The following is a 21,249-nucleotide window of genomic DNA, read 5'->3' as shown; positions in this document are numbered from 1 at the left end:
GGACGCCCGCGAGGGCCCCATTCCGGGCTGTCTAATATAATGCCTGTGTGAGTTTGGGTTAGCCGGCTGCCTTTAGTCTGCGCAGGGGAGAGCGTCCTCACGGCGTCTCTAGGTTATCATGGTGACACGGTTCTCTCGAAGAGCCTCGCAGGCCCGGCGTTTCTCTTCAGGCTGTGCCGCGGGCAGCCCGCGGTCCTTGTAAGAGCGCGCGGCCCCGCCCCCTTCCTTTCGGCCGCGGTAGCCATCTTTCAGGTTGGTGGGTGCGCGTGGCTCTCGCGGCTTTCGCTCCTCACAAGCTGCACGAGGGGCTCAGCCCGCGGAGGCTGCGTGTTAGGGTCGTGGGGAGACTGTCTGGAGGCCATTGGCTTGGGTGGTGGGTGGCGGGGGCTTTTATCCGGAGAAGCCGGGCCTGGCTCAGCCCTGGTCTCCGGGCGTCCGCCTAACCCTAGACATGAGCATGTGGTGTCGGGTTGAGACTGAAAAGTCGCAGTGGGTCTTAACGAGACTTGGGTGTGTGCAAGCCTGGACTTCGCTCTGGCGAGGAGGGTTCCCGCCGAGTGAGCCCGGGCAGTGATGTGAAGGAGACTCCCTCCTCGGGCTGCGTGAAACAGTCCGCACTTTGCACGTTTGGGCCTAAGTGCGTATGAAGGGACGGTAACCTTACGGCTGCTACACCGATGCTTCTAATACATCAAGCTTTGGGGGTTCCCTTGTGGCTCGGAATAATGACGAGGAGTAGCAGGCAGTTATGCTCTGAATAACTGGAGTTGGAGTTACTAAACCTATTGGCTTGTTGGAAAACAAGATGTGATTCTAAATATCTGTAGTAGGTAAGATGGTGCTAAACTAGCTGCCGATTGAGTACTCTCCCTGTGCCCAGAGCCGCTTGGGGCTCTTTACAGATGTTATTTAGTATGAATGTTTGTAAAAATGGAAAATCAATTACAGTTAGGAATGTCAACTTAAGTAGGTCTTTATAGCAGGAATCGTCGAGGCTTGCCTTAGATTTATCAGGGATCTGATTCTGTACATCTAATTCATTAGCAAATGGAAGTGTAGAATTAAGAGATTTTTTTTTTTTGGACGGGAAATTAAGCTAATAAGGATTAACGTATTAACAAAATGCAGGCTTGAGTTCTGTGGTCTCCAACCACAAAATTATTCTGGAGTTGGGGGTTGCAGTGGCCTTGGCCTTTTAGACTGTTCTACTTGTAGATGCGTTGTGGTATTCATTGGTGTGTACTGTATTCTAGTAGGAAGGTGTTTTGGCTTGATTTTTAACATCCAGTCCTGGTTTTAATGACAGAACTTTATATATAAAAAAACTTTCTATTTAATTCGTGAGGAATCATGGACACCCATTTACAATCCTAGTACTTGAGAGGCCTAGACAGGGAGATGCTGAGTTTGAGGGAGCCTGGTGTGTGTAACAAGATGGGGGGTGTATGGTGGTCCAGCTTTTTATATTGTTGATTGATGAATTTTAAGGGGATAGTTGAACATTAAATTGTTTTTGACTGCTAACTTTTCTGGTTTCAGTAACTCGCCAAAATGACAAACACAAAGGGAAAGAGGAGGGGCACTCGTTATATGTTCTCTAGGCCCTTTAGGAAACATGGTAAGTGATATTTGTGTTTTTGTTTACCTCTGGTTAACAGCATGCACCTGTATTCTGTCCTAAGCGAAAGGATGGATCTCATAGTCTGATAACCTCTGTGATGTGCAGGCTTAACCCTGGAAGGAAGTATTTGGTAGTGCTTATAATGAGAAATTGTCTATTATACTTAATGGAACTGCCAAAGATTTGTGCTTTGTATTTATAACTAGTACAGTTATGGAAGTGCTCCTTGTAGCTCTAGACATTATCTTGATTCTTTTTTCTTTTGTAGGAGTTGTTCCTTTGGCCACGTACATGCGAATCTACAAGAAGGGCGATATTGTAGACATCAAGGTAAATTAGAGTGGAGGAAAAGTCAATATTAGAAGTGAGGGACTAGGCCAGGCAGTGGTGGCATACGCCTTTAATCCCAGCATTAAAAAGGCAGAGGCAGGCGGATCTCTTGAGTTAATGGCCAGTCTGGTGTACAAAGCGAGTTTTAGGACAGCTGGGGCTACACAGAAACCCTGTGGGTGGGGGGAGAAGTTAGGAACTAGCTGGGCAGTGGTCATACACATCTTTAATCCCAGGACTAAGAAGGCAGAGGCAGATGAATCTCTGGCTCTTCAAAGCAAGTCCCAGGACAGCCAGTGCAGTTAAACAGAAACTTTGTTTTGGAAAAAAAGTTAGAGCTGTTGATTTAATAATTTGAATTTAATAATACAAATGGGGAAGAGAGTAAAAGATGAACTTTAAAATTAGTTGAGAATGCAAGGCAGCCTTTGGTGGCACATGCCTTTAATCCCAGCACTCAAATGGGTTTCTTGAGTTTTAGGTCAGCCAGAGCAACATAGAAACATCTCGAAAAACAAAACAAAAAAGCGTGCTGGATCATGCTTTTATTTTCAGGATGCAGAGGCAGGCAAATTTCTTGAGTTAAAAAACAGCTGGGGCTATACAGTTAGACCATATCTCAAAAAGATAATAAACAAAATTTGCTGTTACAGTTACTTCTTAGGAAAATCCCAGTGAAGGCTACACTCTGAATAGTTGGGTATTTTCTGGCACTCTGGAACTTAATGATGATTGTCAATTTGATTGCTTGATGCAATGTGAAAACCACATTTCACCGGCTCTGAGAGTTCTTGAGTTGCCATTTGAAGGGAGCCTTGCTTACTTAAAAGGATTTGAAAAAAGGAATTGCTGTTAAAAAAAAAATACTTTGTCTCTTGACTAGGGAATGGGCACTGTTCAAAAAGGAATGCCCCATAAATGTTACCATGGCAAAACCGGAAGAGTCTACAATGTCACCCAGCATGCTGTGGGCATCATTGTAAACAAGCAAGTTAAGTAAGTAGAATGCTGTTTGTGACTAAGTAGTCGGTCACACACCCCCTTTCACTTTGCCAATTGGACTTAATGTCTTCATTGGCCATTCAAGTGGGGCAAAGGAAATAACCTTTTAAAACTCAGGCAAACTTAAGTGTTTGTCTTGTAACCTGTCAGGGGATACATTGACACTCACTGAGAAGTCTGTAGTGGTCGGTGCTGGTGTGTCGGTAGTATTAAAAGTTAATCACAAGCTTCATTAGCCTGGTTTGGTTTCAGACCATGCTCATCAGAAAAGTAGCTTTAAAGTGTGCTCTCGGCCTCTTCCTTTGGGTGAGAGCGATTGACATAAGCGTGAGTGTGGTGCTAACTTACTGTCGGAACAGTGTACGTTTCTGTTGGGTTTTGAATGAAGTACTTAGAAACTTATTGGTCTTTCAAGGGGCAAGATTCTTGCCAAGAGAATTAATGTGCGGATTGAACACATCAAGCACTCGAAGAGCAGAGACAGCTTCCTGAAGCGGGTGAAGGAGAACGACCAGAAGAAAAAGGAAGCCAAAGAGAAGGGCACCTGGGTTCAGCTGAAGCGCCAGGTGAGAGTCCTACCAGGCAGTGTTTATTGCTATTAATATTGAGGAATCTTTAAAACTTTGCTCCCTTTATTTTGTTAATAAAAGAATTGGTTCTAAAGAGCACTTTTAAATTTCCCATAATCCTTTTCTTTCTTTACCAGCCTGCTCCACCCAGAGAAGCACACTTTGTGAGGACTAACGGGAAGGAGCCTGAGCTGCTGGAGCCCATTCCCTACGAATTCATGGCCTGATGTACAAAAAGAAATAAAAGACCTGGACTGTAAAGGTTTTTTCTTAAGTTGAAGTGTGGTATCTTCTCCCTGAAAGAAAATGCTGGTTCACTGTGTCTTTCCTATTCAGATTTTACTAATTTTTTCCTGCTAATTGATACAACTTAGTGTCCTGGAAATACATTCTTGATTAGAAAAATACCAAGATAGTTGTTGTAAATCACTGGGCGGAGTGGGGGATGACATAGAAAAACTAATGAATTAGTCAGGCGTGCCGGTACAATGCTAATCCTTGCACTTGGAGGCTGAGGCAGGAGGATGTTCAAGACCATCTTGAAGCAAAGAGATGACACTGTCCAAAGTGAGGGGCTATCAGCGTTCTGTGTATGTAGATCAGGTATGGTTCCCTGATGATGAAGATGGTGTCTTACAGCTGTTTCTTCCAAAGGGGCAAACAAAACTTAAGCCAGAAGGAGAGGGGTGGAAGTATGGCTTGGACAGTTTGCACTGGTTGGTGAGAAAATCCCTGGTCCTTTTCCTAACCTTCCCCCAAAGCCTCACTTCTTTACAGTGGGTACTGTGAGTCCAGCACAGATTTTGAAGGGTCACATTTAAAGTCACGGCAGTCACCTTATGAATAGCAAAGTCATATGTCTTTGACCCCATTTTAAATATTTGAAGTGGCCCAGTCTCCCATCTTTGGAACAAAATCTTGCCCTTGCCAGGTCTGGTCAGTTTCATGTTCTTTGTTCTTGGGTCTGTCCAGGTTCACCCTTCTGGTGCTCTTCAGGTTGTATTTAGTGTCTTGGTCTTGACCTTTTCTCTAAAGTCCATTTAGGTGATACTCCTAGTCCAGACTCTTAAGTGCAGTCAGCTATGGACTTAGTTTTCTTTTGAGTGCAGAATAGCTTCCCAGCATCCAAATCTAAAATACGTCAAAATGTAATTGCCAGCTGGCTGTTGTGTGACCTGCATACCTTACTGGGTATGCATGGGGCCAAATGTTAGGGTGCATGTGTAGTGCTAGTTGGTTGAAGAAAGAAGGTATTAGATGAAATTTAAGATCTTTGTGGCATCGGGAAGGTGCAGACTCTGATGGACAGAAGCCCAAACAGCCATACAAAGGCATATTTATTGTTTGAAAATATTTCCTCGTGTCAAGGTCCCTAAATATAATTTACATGTCACATGCCCCTCTGACTCTAGTCCCTCTGACTCTAGTCCTTATGTATCATTTGCAGTACACAGCAATACAAGTCTCAGGTGTGCCTGAGGTGTCTTGTGACCTGTGCTCCTTAAGTAAAAAATTCTATGGATCACGGAAAACAATCTCTTTTCCACAAAGATTCTTCAAGGTCAAAGCACTTATAAAAAATAGCTGTTCTAATATCTACCTAGGACACAGTGACTGCTAAATTCCTGTAACAAGCAAGCAGCTATATAGTCAGAATTAGTACGTAGTGACACTCTGATCCAAAACAAAACCCACAGTTCTCAGATGTTTCTCTCACAACCAGGGCTTTTATTTCCTGCAGTAGGAACACAAAAGATAAGGGTTTTGCCGGAGCTCCATAAGAGTTCTTGGCTGCTGTGTTTGCTATTAAGGTAAGGTAGGTGAGTGTACCAGCTAGGTGGTGGCCATCCACCTGCTTGCAAGCAACATTGGTTGGCAGCTCTGGGCAAGGCAAGGCAGGGTCTTGACCATCTGTTCTGCTTATATCAGAGGCCACCATCCTCTGAATAACTCACAGCCCTCTGCCTTTTTTATTGATAATAGTATCAAGGTCTTTTTTTTCCCCCTTTGAGACAGTATCTCTGTGTAGTTTTGGAGCCTGTCCTGGAACTTGCTCTTTAGACCAGGCTGGCCTTAAACTCAGAGATATTTGCCTGCCTTTGCTTCCCAAGTGCTGGGATTAAAGGCATGTACCACCACCACCTGGCTAGTACCAAGGTTTCTGACAATCTGTTAGGGTACACTATTTCATCCTCATGACAGCTTGTGATATGTAAGGACTGCTGTGTTTTATGCGTAAGTTAACTGCAAGACTCTGGCAGAGCTGAGCTTTGATACCAGTATGCACCAAAATTTCTTCAACACAGCTTAACTCCAGTAGCCAATGTATATGAGTGGCCTTTTAAAAAAATATGGTGCACGCCTTTAATCTCAGCACTCGGGAGCCAGAGGCAGGTGGATCTTTTGAGTTCGAGGCCAGTCTGGTCTACAGAGTGAGTTCCATGACAGCCAGGACTATATTAACACAGAAATCCTGTCTCAACAAAACAAAAAAAGATAGGGGACTTTTGGATTTTTGAGAGGGTTTTTCTGTGTAGCCCTGATGGTTTTAGAAATCACTTTGTAGGCCAAGCTGGCCTTGAGTTTACAGAGATCTACTTCCTGAGCATTGGTATTTAATCTTTTAAGGTGTGTACCACCGCTGCCTGGCCAAACTGGTCTTATTTTTTGCCAAGCTTTTAGAAGACTTTCTAAAGTCTGCTTACCATTTTGCTCATGAATACTTGGGATTATTTGATTCTCCTGTGATGTGGGAAAAACTGGAGATCTAAGACACTGCTTTGTTCTTTCCCAGAAGTCTTGCAGTCTTCACTATCTGTTGCCTTTTCAATAACATGGCACAGGGGCCAGAATGAATGATTTTTGAAGGTCCTTGTGCCCTTACAGTCTATGATTTATGATTTACCCTGACCCAAAGAGAAACCTCCATTCCGAAGGGGTAATGAAGTTGACAATGAGGAAGGGAACAACCACCAGCAGAAGTGATTAGCAGTGGTTCTTAACCTTCCTAATGCTGTAACCAACCCTTCAGTACATCCAACCATAAAATTATTTCTTTACTATTGTTACGAGTCACAAATATCTGATGTGCAACCCCCCGTTACAGCCCAAAGGTTGAGAACCATTGGATTAGGGGCACTGTTATTTTAAGGACACCTATTCAGAAAATTCTTTCCATTTGGTGTACAGCACAACAATTTCCTAAGACACCAATGGCCAAGCTGTGAATATGCATAATCTTTAAAGATAGGCTCTTCACAGTTCTGGGTAAAAGAATGTGATTTGCTGATGCTTGAGTTACTTTGGCAAGTGATTAACAAGGGGACTGGATGATGGCTCAATGGTTAAGAGTACTGGCTGCTCTGGCAGAGGACCAGGTTTAGTTCTCAGCACCCACTCACATGGTGGCACAGGACCATCGTGTAGGTCTAGTCGCAGGGGATCCAATACCCTCTTCTGGCCACTGAATGTTCTGCGCAAAAGTGGTGCACATCTATAACATGGAGAAAAAAATACAAGTTAGAGATGGCTTGGTGGTTCAGAGCATGTGCTGTACTGCCAGAGCACCTAAGTTCAATTCCTAGCACCTGCATAGGCCGCTTGCAACTGCCTCTAACTCCAGCGCCAAGGGGATCTGACACTGTTGGACTACCCGAGCACCTGAACACATACATAAATTAAAAAAGAATATCTTTGACTTTCCTGGCTGATGCCTTTAATACAATATACAGTACCATCACTGGAGGGCCAGAGACAGGCAGATCTCTGAAGACCACCCTGGTCTACAGAACTAGTTCCAGAACAGCCAGGGCCACACAGAGAAACCCTGTGCTGAGAACAAAAATAGCTTTCTCTAAGGGCTTTTACCAGCATCAGTTATTAAGACTTTGCAAATTTGGCAGGAGAAAATGTAAATGAGTTTGGATTTTGTTTACTTTCATCTTTGCAATTTGTGGGGAATGGGGGCTGACTTTCTGACCATTATTGAAGTGCCTTAATTCTTCAGATGATTTTTGGTTTTATGATTTTGAATATCATTTATATCCAGACAATGACCCTGACCTACAAAGCCCTCCACCTGAGCTGTGGCTTTCTGACATTTTCCTTGTGTGACTTCTAGCCCAGAGCTTGGATTTGGTTACTTTTACCTTCCTTGCTGTGCCTTTGATATGCCAGGCACGCCCTTCAAAGCTTTTGTGCTTGGTGTTTCCTTTGCTGGAAAGCTTGTCCTACATAGATGCCTGTGGTCTGTCCCCTTTCCATATTCAACCTCTGCCCAGATTTTGTCAAGACTGTCTCTTAATGGCCTATAAAAATAGCGAGCTCCTTTATCATTTTTTGTTCCTTTATAGTATTTATGACCCACTATATCTTTTTGGGGGGGAATCTGAGTTTTTAATCAACTTATCATTTGCAGCTTCCTATGAAGGTCAGGAATACTTACTGCAGTCAACAGAGGGCAAAGAAGACCCAGCCACACAACCCTGCAGAAAGCTGTGACAACCTGGAAGGTAGAGAAGCCAAAGGGCACTAGGAACCGAAAGGAGGACACGAAGGACAGTTGGTGGCAGGACTCTTGTACCTGGCCGCCCCACCCCCATAGTTTATTGAGGATGCAGTGAAATAGCAGTGGATTGGACAGTAATGGAGTGGCCTGCAGCTTTCTGCCCTCGCATGGTTATTGATTCTTCTGGTCCTGGCATCTTGTCCCTTTCTACTTGCCACTTCCTTGACTTCAGCCTTCAGACAAGCAGCAGCCTTTCCTGTGCCTTCCCGGTCCCTTTTGAGGCTAAATCTGGTTGCTCACTACAAATCTGGCTTCCACCTCCACCATTCTGATGCAACTATCCACAGAGGCTGCCAAAATCCTGCTAGTTAACACATTTGAAGACTTTTTTCAAATTAATTTTTTTTATCTCCTTAATACTTGGCAGACCAACCAGTTTTCCTTCTTTTCCAGGGGCTCCTTGCAGCCCCACCACGGTTTACTTTCTTTGGTTCTCTAGCTATCGTACCAGTCACCTATGAACCTGCTGAAAATGCAGACCACACAGGGCACAGCACACGCCTTTAGTCCCAGGTCTCAGGAGACAGAAGCAGGTGGATCTCTGAGATTGAGGCCAGCCTGGTCTACAGAGTGAATTCCAGGACATCTAGGGTTACACAGTTGAGACCCTGTCTCAAAAATAAAAATCCCACCAAAAATAAAACCAAAACAACAAAGAATAATGCTTGAGATTGAATTCTGGCCTACACACACACACACACAGGAAATAATATATGAAAATTTTTTTGTAAATGCAAGTATTTTATAGTTGATGAATTAAGTTGATTCTTTCACTACAGGATGTCTGAAGGCATGCAGGAGTGTCTGATAGTCAGTTCTGGCACCACAGAGTAACTGTTCTCTTGTGGTTTGTACCAGCACCCATCACAGGGCCTTGCAAGGACTGAGTCTTCAATTATTCTGATGGATAAGTTGAGATAATGGAGGGAGCTGGTAGAGGGCAGAAGCCTGGTTCCTGTCCTGGGGAGAAGCTCACAGGTACAGTCTCCGAAGCAGCCTTAAGCTCGGTAGTCAGGGACTTTAGACACAGTGCAAAGCATTGGTTGACTACGTATGAATGGTAGGTGGAAATGGTCATGAACTAGAGTGGGCCCCTGGGCAAATCTCACTGAAGAGCTTGAGTTCACGGCTAGGAAAGAGTTAATAACTTTCCCAGCCGGTATTTGCTATTTGCAGATTCTGCCCTTCACACTCATTCTAGACATCCACAGATTTGTGTAGTGTTTATGCCCATGCATTCCTATTATCTTTATAAAACCATTCAGCCTGTCTGTGTCACGTTGGCTTAAAGCTTTTACCATAGCTTTACATAACTCTGGACACAAGAACGAAACAAAATAGAACCCAGGCAGCATCGATTCAGGAGAGCCTATTTATAATTCCCCAGCGTGGTGGCTTATTGTCTTCGCTAAAGGTTCAGCTTATTTTGTGTATCTGTAAATGTGAAGAGCTTTCCCAAGGAGAATAGAGATGCACTTCAAGCTCTTCCGAACAAGGTGCACTGTAAATGCAACCTGGAGCATAATCACCACCGGACAGAGACCAGGCTGTAGAATCTTCCTTATTGAATGTTTAAGGCAGGGGGTTGCCACCCCCCCGAGGGTCCACAGGCCCCTTCACAAGGGTTGCATGTCAGATATCCTGCATACAGACATTTACATTACATTTACAATTCATAACAGTAGTAAAATTAATAGTTATGAAGTAGCAACAAAATAGTTTTATGGTTGATCATCTCAACACGAGGTAGCACTGGAAGGCTGAGAACGCTGCCTTAAACTGAGGGACAGGGAATGCAGTAAATGGAGTGAAGTGATAGCCTCAAGTTTAGAACAAGGCTTCCTCTGCTTTGTTTTGTTGTTGTTTTCTCTTGGACATTCTGCTAAGGGAGTTTGTGACAGATTGAATTATCCCCTGCTCAACCCCCATTCTCTGTGTTTCATTTTTCATGATGTTAATAGTGTCTCTATCCAGGACGAATCATGATCACCCACACCAGTCATGGCCGGCATGGCCATCCCAATCTCCTTTGCCAGCTGTTTGGATCGTCGCTCTCCTTTGTTTTGACTTTCCTGCTCTTGCTATTAAGATAAGATTTTCCTTTTAGGCGGTGTCTCATGTAACCCAGGATGGCCTCTAACTTGCTATTAGTCAAGGATAGCCTTGAATTTATGATCCTCTTGCCTTTATTTCCCGAGTGCTATTTGCTGAGCTAAGGGTAGAACCCAAGCCCCAGGGTGTACTAGGCAAAGGCTCTGCCACTGAGCTATGTCCCCATTCCCAAGAACCGTTTAATTTCATAGTTAAAGAGGGAAAGCAAGGCAGGCCTCCCCTCCCTCTCTATTTCTGGACTTGATGCTCCAGAAATCATCTTGTGTCCATCAGGGAGAGGCCAAGAGACTCCAAGAAACAATAGTCCAGCCTCCACAGAGCTTCACAGCCCTGGAAAGCAGCAGTGTTTCAGTCGCTCCTTAAACGGGTCTTGTATTCTTGGTGCCCAGGTTTTTCCTTCAGTTAGGGAGGAAAGCCCCGCTTCATGTCTCTGATTAAACTGAAAGGGAAAGATGACTACCTTGTGACATAATCAGTACCACTTAGCTATGGCAGTTCATCCCAGGCATTTCTTGGAGCATCTTTTCCCAAGAGCATCATAACAATAGATGTAAACAGGACTTTTGACTATTCCATTTCATACAGTGGAGTCAACATCCATCCAGTCTTTCAGAAGGTCAGCCAAATGGTGTGTGCGTGTACATGCCTGTGTTTCTTTGGGGGGGGGGTTTCTTGCCCCTTTGAATATCCCCACTTGCTGGGGAAAAGGGTAGGTAGGAATCCTCCCTGTGGAAACAGCAAACAAATATTCCAACTGTAATGACAGTTGAGACTGAGATTTCCAAGGGATCCTGAGAGGCTAAGATGGAGGTAGCAATGCTGGCAGGGATCCCACTGTGTCTTCAAGAGGGGGGGCAAGTAAGCAGAGATGCATCTATTCTAGCTGACCAGGAACATTCTGTATTCTTTAGTTGAGAAAGAAGAGGAGTAGGGCAGGCAGGGAGACACCCAGGAATGTGAGCAGAAGAAACCAGTAATGTGAAGGGCGTGGTCAAGAGGGGTCGGTCAATGGACCTGATTTGGGCGACTTGCTGAATGGAAGCACATCCGCTAGCATTTTCAACAGCAAAACTAGACCCCATTCTGTCCCTTCCTACATACTGGCCCTTCCCACTATGGCTTGCAGCTCTGTCCTTAAAGGGGTGGCGCGTGATATCCCCAACTTTTGAACTTACGCCAGCCTCGTGCTTTGCTTTGGTTGACAGAATGCATCAGAGGGGATGGGGTCTGCTGTAGAGCCGTCAGCCTCCAAGGGCCCTGTCTGCTTCCACTCACTGTCTTGGAGCTCTGCTCAACCACTCCGAGGACAAGCCTTGCCAACCTCCTGGACGAGCCAGCAGTTAGCTGCCAGACCAGAGTGGGTCTGGTGGAGCAAGCCAGTCTCTCATTTCCCTAGGGTTCCTAAGTTCTCAGCTACCGCCTCAGAAAGCTTAATCAAGCTTGTCAAACTGCCCTAGATTAAGAACAGAAGTAAATGCTCACTCAGCCATTCAATTCTGTGTGGTTTGTCATGCCGTGCAAACTGATAAGCCCTGGATATAGAGAAAGGGAATGACTAAGGGTAGGGCTGTCTTGGAGGCAGTTGGGCAGATGAGACGGAACCACAGGAGACTGCAAGGCTTCTGTCTTGTTATGGTGGGATCCAAGAACCAGCCATATTTATCTCCTGTGCTCCCTTCCTCCTACTCACACCCTCTATCCTAAATTCCACCAGTACCTTCCAGGAAACGCTTGAACAGTGAAGTAGATCCAGGAGCCAAGTACGCAGGGTGGTATTTACGGGGACAATCAAGCCAGAATCAAGCTCCCTGAGTCTGAGTCAGTTCACCCTAGAACTGCAGAAAAGGGACTGCCTGGGTTTGGATGCTGAGCTGCAGGCAACGACTGCCCCCTAAGGGAGGTCACAGGTAAGTGACTGCAATTACCTTGATTGATACTGAATGAGTAAATTTATTTTTTATTATTTACTTATTTATTTATAGATGTACGTTTGAGACAGGGTCTTATGTAGTCCATGCTGGCCTCGAACTCAAACCTTATTGTAGCCAAGGAGGACCTTGAACTTCTGACCCTCCTGTCTCCACCACCTAGAGTAGCAGGTGTGCATGCCAGCACACCCAGTTTACAGGGTGCTTAAGATCAAATCTAGAGTTGGCCTGTCAGCACTCTGACAATCAAAGGCACAAAAAATGGATCTCTTCTTCCCATTGTCCCACAAACATCCAGTCAGTTGCCGCTTTTGCTCTTTCTGGGGGTTCAGCTCCACTCTCAGGTTCACGCTCCAGGCTAGTGGTCCAGGCTGACCGCTGCGGCAGCGGGTGCCATCAGGACCCGGCAGGCACAATTTGAGCAGAGACTCCCTTGGGCTCCATCGCCTGGGACCCGCGCAACTGAGTGAGCAGAGCGCGTCAGGCAGCCAGGTGGTGCGCACGCCCGCGGGTGACGGTCCCCTGCGCGCGCGACTCCCACCCCTCCAGGAAGGGGCGGGGAATAGGAGGCGCTAAAGGCGGCCACCACACTCCCCGAGCTCTTTAAAAACCGAGAGCCGGGGACAACTCTGCTGGCCGCTCCGCATCCTGGCGCCCTGAGTTGCCGCGTGTCCAGTCGGCTATCCTGCAGCGCGGTCCCGGGACGCGCCCATGCGTCCACCAACCATGTCTGGGCACTTTCTGCTGGCTCCCATTCCCGAATCCTCCTCCGACTACCTCCTGCCCAAGGACATCAAACTAGCGGTGCTAGGCGCGGGTCGTGTAGGCAAAAGCGGTGAGTGGGGCAAGGGAGTGCGCTGCCCAACGACATCAGGGGCCGGTCCCCACCCCCGGGGATGCGGGAAGACCACCACCTGTCTTCTCTGACAATTCACTCCTGAGCTCTGGACGGGGTTGGCGGCTGTTGAGGGTCACTCCAGTCTCATCCGTCGTGTCCCGCGGGGAAGTCAATTTCCCCCGGGAACCTGGGGAAACGTGCGCTGTTCCGGCGAGGGTGACCAACTTGACCCACTTCTTAAGTCAATTTTTTTTTCACTTTTCAGCAATGATTGTGCGCTTCTTAACAAAGAGATTCATCGGCGACTACGAACCCAACACAGGTTAGATGGCTTCATGCTCCTTGATTTTTGTGCTTAAGTCAGTCTGTCCTCCCTATCTCTTTCGCTGATCAGAGCGTGGGAACTCAAATGCAAACTCCTCTTCGTTGTACAGGCAAACTGTATTCAAGACTCGTTTATGTGGAGGGGGACCAGCTATCCCTGCAGATCCAGGACACTCCGGGGGGTATCCAGGTAAGGGTCGTCAGTAGGGTGTGTAGTGTGTGTTGTGCAGCTGCATCTAACGTTGAGGCGATTGCCTCCGGGTCCCAGGTGAGATGTTTCAGCATGTCAAATGTGCATTTAAATGTAGGTGGTGTGTGTGTGTGTGTGTGTGTGTGTAGGCTGTCTGTCACAGGTGAGCTGAGGGTTGGGATGTTTGATGCCCTCCAAGGGGGAAGGGAATAGCTGATCAGAACTAGTTTGCTTTTAAACACAACTTTTAATTACCTAGTTATTTTAAAGATTGTGTTTTTCTGTGTAGCCCTGGATGACCTATCACTTGCTTTGTAGATCAGGCCTGACTTGGATTTACTATAATCTTTGATGCCCCAGCCTCCCAAGTGTGGGGATTACAGGTTAAGGCACATTCCTCCCCGTCAGCTGTCCCCCTCAGCAATAGCTTCTTTTGCAGCTCTGGCTGATCATAATTGCCTGGGCTTAGGCAGGTATGAACACTTTCAGAGAACATTCAGGAGCAATTTAAAGACAACTGCTCGGGGGTGGGGGTGGGGGTGTAGGGATGTGTGGTGGTGGCGGTGGTGGCTATAGCTGGGGATGTAGCCCAGTACTAAGGACTTGCTCACAGGTCCAGGGTTCAAATCCTAGCATCACATTAAAGGAGCAAGCAGTAGGTGAGATTCTGGAGGGAAAGCGCCTGCTTCCTGGCCAGGGCTGCCAAAAAGGTTAGGGGCTGTTTCTCCAAGCCAGTAATTGCAATCAGATAACCTCTTGGCCATCAGTCAGGAATGCAACTTAATTAATTGCTCAGCCCTTCTGGGGAGGAAAGGTCGCATGGAAGAGTGCAGAGAAAGGAATTTGTTTCTGTAACATTCTCAAGAAGTTGACTGCTAAAAATATTTTTTTATGGGCTTGGGAATAGATATTTATGTTGGATTGTTTCCAGAGTTTTGTTTGTTATGAATTAGTTCCCTGAAAACTAAGCCATTCTGGTCTGTAATTATTCCTAAGTCGTCAGAGTTCATTGGAGACTGTGTGTTGAGCGGGGGTGGGGTGGGGGGTGTTAGATGTGTACATCCATACCAGCTCAGAAAAGAATCCAGGGCAAGCCTTGATCTGAGGCTTTCTCTGTAAAAGCCTCTTGCAGAAATGAGGCCTGACAATTGCCTTTAGCCATGACTCTACCCGGTCAGTGTTCCCTCGAGGGTTACTCCAGTGTCATGTTTGAGCATCTTTGACCAGGTTACATTTTGTTCTTCCTCAGGCCCAAGACAACCTCAGTCAAATGGTGGATTCCCTGTCCAAGTGCGTGCAGTGGGCTGAGGGCTTTCTGCTGGTCTATTCCATCACAGACTATGAGAGCTACCAGTCCATTCGGCCCCTTTACCAGAATATCCGGAAGGTCCACCCTGATGGGAAAGCCCCTGTCATCATCGTGGGCAACAAAGCAGACCTTTTGCATGCTCGGCAGGTGCAGACACAGGATGGTCTTCAGCTAGCCAATGAGCTAGGCAGTCTCTTCCTTGAAATTTCCACTAGTGAAAACTACGAAGATGTCTGTGACGTGTTTCAACATCTCTGCAAAGAAGTGAGCAAGCTGCACAGCCTCAGTGGGGAGCGGAGGAGGGCCTCCATCATCCCCCGGCCTCGCTCCCCCAACATGCAGGACCTGAAGAGGCGCTTCAGGCAGGCCCTGTCCTCCAAAGTAAAAGCCCCCTCTGCTCTGGGTTGAGCCATCTCAGATAGACTGGTGACTTTTATTATTATTATTATTATTATTAAGCATTTGTGCAGCCACAAAGACTGGGCCTTTCCCCTTTAAAACATATTGAGAGTTTATTTTTATAATGACTTTATTGGCTTTCAAGTGTATGTGTATTTCTGAAAATTCAAACAATGATTGACTAGAAGTTGGATTTTTTTTACTGTAACTGTCAGCCACTTTTCCATTAAAGGCAAAATGGCAGTACGATTCCTTGTTTTCTGAATGTCTTTTTATAGAAATCTTGCTTGCACCAGAGCCCAGAAGTGCTCAGTGCTTGGCCTTGAGTCTGAACTCTGATTGGTGTCTTGCAGTAGGGAGGGGGTTATGCAGAGGGAGTCAGCTGTGGGAGAGAGAGGTATGCAGAGGAGGGAAGGGGGTTTGAATAGCTACAGGATGTCCTTAATTAGGGCAGTTCTTCACAACCAGGAAGTTAACGCTGGTTTTCCAGCACAGGGATACTTTGGGAACTGATGGCCGAATGCTATAAACTCTCATGATTACTTACTTATCTGTACAAATGACAGTGTAGCCTCTGCACGGAATATTTTAGAAAACAAAAGCCCAGCTAGATGCTGGCACATGCCTGTGACCCTAGCTCTCAGAAGTCTGGGGCAGAAGTGCAAGTGTTAGACCCCACCCGAACCATGTATGGAAATTCTGTCCTAACACCAGCATCTGGGAATGGAGCTCAGTGGTAAAACGCAGGTTTAGTGGGCTCAAGGTCCTTGGTTTGATTCCCCAGTACTGTTCAGAGAGGAAAAAAAATCCCCTTTCCCAGGACTATGTCAGTAAGTGAGCCTTACCCTCCGAGAGTGGCCTCCATTCTCCTCCCTGCCTGCATCCCAGACCCTCTGCTGTGTATGGAAATAAGATGGCCAAAGATGACTTTCTTGGGCTCACAATACCAGAGTGGGAGAGCGGTGCGATATGATTTCTCAGTGAAGACCCTCCATGGCTAAAGGGCACTGACTGCCTGGTGAGCACGGTCCAAAGCGGTTGGCGTCTCCTTCAGCATCACGGTGGAAGCCTCTGGGAAAAAGAGTATAATTGACGTTTGAGGTGTATCTTGTTTGGGGAGGTCTTGGGAATTGAACCCAGGGCCTTCCACTCCAGTGCTGAGCTTCACCCCAGCCTTTAGGAAGAAGCTGACTTGATGGGCATTATAGACACTGAAACAAGGAGGGCAGTACAGGGGTTGAAGGGCGAGCCTGAGCTTTAGCACCTCAGGACCCTGTTAGGGAGAGCCTGGCACAGCTTCAGCTTTCAAGGCACTGGGAAACTCAAGTGTATACAGGTCTTGAAATCCAGAGTTTAGATCAGTAAGTGGAACACTAACTTACAGATAGAGTCTAATAAGGCTCACGGGACACTGCTGGAGGGAGAAGACTCTCCTCTCAAGGCACCGGCACTGTCGGTACTGTGAGATCAACCTGCCTCTGCTTCTGCCTCTGCCTCCCAAGTGCTGGGATTAAAGACAGATACCACCACCGCCCAGCCACATCTTTTTTGTTATGATTTATTTTATTTATTATATAAATAAATATATTATTAATATTACATATTAATAAATAATTAGTGTTCTGTCTGCAAGTTTGCCTGAATGCCAGAAGAGGGCATCAGATATCACTTTAGAAGATTGTGAACCATCTTGTGGTTGCTGGGAACTGAACTCATAACCTCTGGAAGAGCAGTCACTGCTCTTAACCTCCAGGTCCTTGTGTAACATCTAATTTTTCATACCAGAACAACCTCACCAACAGCAGTTCTTGGTTGATTTTCATGACTGAACACACTTAACTGGGTCCCATTTACCTATGGCAGACAATATAAATGAACAATGCCATGAAGATTATGTATCATTTCTCCAGTTTCATTATCTTCTCTCTCCAACACACAGACATGCACATGTATACACATACATACACACACACATGTATACACACGCACACTCCACCTGACAATTGACACAATAGGACTGTGTGTCCTTCTCAGTATACTCCAGGCTCTTCCAATAGGACTGTGTGTCCTTCTCAGTATACTCCAGGCTCTTCCAATAGGACTGTGTGTCCTTCTCAGTATACCCCGGGCTCTTCCAATAGGACTGTGTGCATTCTCAGTATACCCCAGGCTCTTCCATGCTCCCCACCTTGGCACAAACTCTCCCTAGGCCTCACATACTTTCACCTAGTCCTTATCTAAGTAAGCACTTACTTACTAACTTTTCTTCCAGGACTCATGTCACATGCTGTATGTTAGAGTCAGCTCTGGGATGCCTTTTTTGGGTCCTTATCTGAGCTCTATCACCCAGTGGCACCAGAAACACTCATGTTAGAAGGAATGCCCCCAAGGGCAGTAACCGCATTTTATGACTTTGTATACTGGCTTCATTCTGCTAATACCCACAGCCTAGGAGGTATTTTGTTTTCTTTTGTCTTGTCTTGTTTCGACATGGTCTCTTGTAACCCAAGCGAGTCTTGAATTCCATTTGTACCTTGCTTGATCCTTCTGCCCCCACCTCTAGAGTACTGGGATGTTGTGGAATAGAATATTTGTATAACTATGTAAAGATGTGTTGCTGTTTTACCTTGCCTGCCTAAGGCACCTGATCGATCTAATGAAAAGCTGAACGGCCAATAGCTAGGCAGAGGCGGGAGAGGCAGGGTTGGTGGGCAGAGAGAAAAGGGGAGCCAGTCAGCCAGCCAGCTGGGTACCAGCCAGCCAGATGTGGAAGAAGCAGGAAAGCAGGATGGATAGTACGTGGATGAGGTAAACAAGCCTCGGGCAGCACACAGATGAATAGATATGAGTTTGTTTAAGCTAAAGAAAGAAAAAAATGTTAGCTAGAGACAAGCTAAGGTTGAGCATTTGTAATTAGTCTCCGTGTCATGAACGGGGGGCTGGCGGTCTAAGAAAGTCATGTATGCTGGGGTTACAGGCATGCACCAACCACACCCAGTTTTTTGCAGAGCTGGAGACTAAGCCCAGGGCTCACTGTAAGAGAGCACTCTACCAGCTGAGGTGTGTCCCCAGCCGGGAATAATCATTTTTCAGTAAACATACAACTGAATGAATGTTCTTTTCTCTTATTCGTGCCAAAGGAAAATCATAGGAAATTATAATGAAGCGAATGAGGACACCTGCAAAGGGATTTTAAATGACTTTTACTAAGCAAAGAGCTGACAGTTCAGCTGCTGGAGACGGCAGCCCGCCGCATCGCTGTGACAAGATGCGGGCGAAAATCATCTTCAAAGGAAGAAAGGTTGGTTTCACTCACCAGTTCAGGGCTTCAGTGCATGGCCACTTGGCTCGTTTTCTTGGGCCTGCATGGAGACAAAATGTAATAGCAGGAACCTATGGGACTGCAGAGCTTCGGGGTGTGTCGTTGCTGGGAAGCAGTAAGGGAGAAGAAAGGGGGCCGGAGTCCCATGATCCCTTTCAAGGACACAGCCCCAGTGATCTAACTTCCCCGTTAGACTCCAGTTCCTAAAGTTTCCATGATGGTCTGCAGCCAAGGTTTTGACACAAGACTTTGTGAGAACATTCTAGATCCAGTCTATAACACAGGCCATTACCCTTCTACCCAAGCATGCCTCTACCCAGACCTGCAATATCAAAGAAAGTCAAGAAAATTAAACAGTTCGTGTCTAAGAGAGTATGCAAGCAGGATCTGGTGGTACAGGCCTACAGTATCAGCTCCCAGGGAGGCCAAGGCAGGAGAATTGTCAGTTCAAGGTCAGCCTGGCTAACTTACTCTCAAAATAACAAGTAAAAGGAGAGCTGGGGATATAGCTGGGTTGTAGAGTGTTTGCCTAGCATGTGTCGTGGTGGGAGGGGACAGGTTCTAAACCTTGAAAAATGTTACTTAGAATCCTTTCATCTTTGGAAACATAGTTTAATTCCTCCTTGGGTTTCAGGACCTCTGAACAAAGGTGACTGTTTCCATTGTTACATGGGTCAGCTTCTTCCTATGTGTCTTAGCTTGTACATGTGAACTCAGGAACAGCTCAGTCTCTGATCATCGCCATGACTATAGCCAGTTCAGATCACTGCCTGGTGTCAGAGCCCCTTCTGCTAGCAACGATCTAAGATCAGACACCCGACTGGGATATTTTCAATAACAAAGCCAAGCAACAGGTTTGGCTCATAGGGCTCAAAAGATAATTCCCAGGGCAGTTTCAAACAGAGTCCTGGGCTCCGTGCGCTCAGGCAGGCTGATGGGCTAAGGGGAGGGTGTAACGCTGTATATTTCTGCCCACTGCATCACAAGTAGCAGATTCCCTAGGACCCCAAGGCTTCAACGAGTGGATTCGGCTCCCCAGAAATGACTCAACAGGAAAACAGATTGACTGCTCTTACAGAACTTAATGGCCGGTCGTCCCTGTCCCAGCCTCATGCTGATTGGTGGCCTGGTCCCCTGGGGCTCATAATACTTGGAGAGTATCTAGGAAGCTCCTGGGATGGTTGTCTTGGAGATGGAGGATATAAGTACAGCATTCATGATGAGGAAGTGGGGAGCTGTTGGATCTGTGTGTTAGGAAGAAAATCTGAGGATTTGGACTCAGTTGGGCCATCAAGAGGAAGCTTGCTCACTCTAAGTCAACCCCACAAAAATGAAGAGAGAAGAAGCACAAAAGATCCAAACGCCATCACCTGTCTTCCAGGGTAGAAGTCCCAGAACTCGGAACAGAAACACAGAAGGATGTTGACCATGTGGGTGGGAGTGCAGAGGACAGTATCCACAGACTTATAGCCTGTGAGGTGTCATATACCTCCATCCCTATGATGGGGTAAGACCATGGCTGCCCGTGGGCCCCGCTGCAGCTTTGATCTGACATGTATTGCCTAGGCCCATGTGCTGAAGGCTGGGTTACCCAGTCGTCTTGTTGCTATGGGAGAGAGGAGGTGGAACCTTTAAGAGGTGAAGTAGGGGATCTCTAGGTTATTGGAGGCATGCCCTCCAAAGGGGATTGTGGGAGTCAGATCATCTGATTCTCATTTGCTCCCTGTGATAGAGTGAGTGGTCCTCCCAACCCTTTTTAATATTTTATCTTGTGTGTACCCATCCGTGTTCTGCCTGCGTGTATGTCTGTGCACCACATACATGCCTCATGTTTTCAGAAGAGGGTATCAGATCTCCAGGAACTGAAGTTAAGGATTTGCTCTGTGGGGGCAGGGAATCAAACCCAGGTCATTTGCAAAAGCAGCCAGTTTCCTTAACCACTGACCCTTCTCTCTGGTTCTAAAATGAATGGTTTGCCTGTACCACACGCTTCTTCTCTCATGCCATGTCTCACCACAGACCAGAAGCAATGGGGCAAAAAGACCATGGACTGCAACCTCTAAAGCTATGAGCCTAAGGACTCTATTCTCTCTAGATGCTGCTGTTGCTTCTTCTTCTTTTGTTTGACGTTTTTGTTTTGTTTTGTTTTATTTATTTATTTTTTCAGGACAGGGTTTCTCTGTGTAGTCCTGGCTGTCCTGGAACTCACTCTGGAGACCAGGCTGGCCTCGATCTCACAAAGGTCTGCGTGCCTCTGCCTCCCGAGTGCTGGGAGTGGCTTGCACCACCACCATCCGACTTAAGTTGCTGCTTCTTTATTTATTCAGTTATTTACTTTTGGTATTGAGGACCGAACCCAGGACCTCACGCATGGTAGGCAAGTGCTCTACCACTGAGCTATACCTCAGCCCCCAAGATCTGTCACTGAAATCCCCATCCTACTCATCCTCTTCTTGCCAATGTTTCATTGCTAATTCCAGCGTACAACTCTGCAGGATAATTTAATTAACAAGATCAGTGTAGTCCTGGAGGAATGAACAAAATACAAATGTCTAAATTGTGTATCCAGAAGACATGCAGTACTTCACAAGTGACCCATGAAATGCAAACTAGAATATTGGAAAAATAAATCAGTGGAACAGAAGAGAATAAATCCGTTCTGCTTGTGTTGAGGCAAAGGGTACAAAGGAAGTTCTCAGGTTTATTAATGTCTGTTTAGAAAAATGAGTGGAATAAAT

General features: G+C 46.2%; 2 protein-coding genes and 2 non-coding genes across 5 annotated transcripts; all 4 read left to right on the top strand.

The window, feature by feature from the left end:
• Window positions 1–239: 239 nt before the first annotated feature.
• Window positions 240–3,802, top strand: Rpl21 (ribosomal protein L21). 2 transcript variants are annotated; one of them, XM_057764853.1, is made up of 6 exons: window positions 240–256; window positions 1,540–1,618; window positions 1,890–1,951; window positions 2,835–2,947; window positions 3,369–3,519; window positions 3,660–3,802. In XM_057764853.1, exons 2-6 carry the CDS (start codon window positions 1,552–1,554, stop codon window positions 3,747–3,749), a joined length of 483 nt encoding a protein of 160 aa, XP_057620836.1. In that variant the 5' UTR covers window positions 240–256; window positions 1,540–1,551; the 3' UTR covers window positions 3,750–3,802. The 2 variants fall into 2 exon arrangements, with proteins under 2 accessions (XP_057620836.1, XP_057620835.1); XM_057764852.1 differs by lacking the exon at window positions 240–256 and having other exon boundaries at window positions 1,537–1,618.
• Window positions 2,671–2,741, top strand: LOC130872301 (small nucleolar RNA SNORD102). The gene has a single exon (XR_009056909.1). It is a non-coding gene; the product is annotated as a small nucleolar RNA SNORD102 (small nucleolar RNA).
• LOC130872313 (small nucleolar RNA SNORA27) lies at window positions 2,986–3,114 on the top strand. Its single transcript, XR_009056921.1, has one exon. It is a non-coding gene; the product is annotated as a small nucleolar RNA SNORA27 (small nucleolar RNA).
• An 8,950-nt stretch (window positions 3,803–12,752) lies between the features above and the next one.
• On the top strand, window positions 12,753–15,375 carry Rasl11a (RAS like family 11 member A). The gene is made up of 4 exons (XM_057765570.1): window positions 12,753–12,964; window positions 13,233–13,289; window positions 13,402–13,481; window positions 14,731–15,375. The coding sequence occupies exons 1-4, from the start codon at window positions 12,841–12,843 to the stop codon at window positions 15,196–15,198; spliced, it is 729 nt and encodes a 242-aa protein (XP_057621553.1). The 5' UTR covers window positions 12,753–12,840; the 3' UTR covers window positions 15,199–15,375.
• The last annotated feature ends 5,874 nt before the right edge of the window (window positions 15,376–21,249 follow it).

Source organism: Chionomys nivalis, chromosome 3 (assembly GCF_950005125.1).
Source record: "Chionomys nivalis chromosome 3, mChiNiv1.1, whole genome shotgun sequence".
Taxonomy (NCBI): Eukaryota; Metazoa; Chordata; class Mammalia; order Rodentia; family Cricetidae; genus Chionomys; species Chionomys nivalis.
Note: the sequence above shows the minus strand (reverse complement) of the source record. Positions and strands in the feature narration are given on the sequence as shown.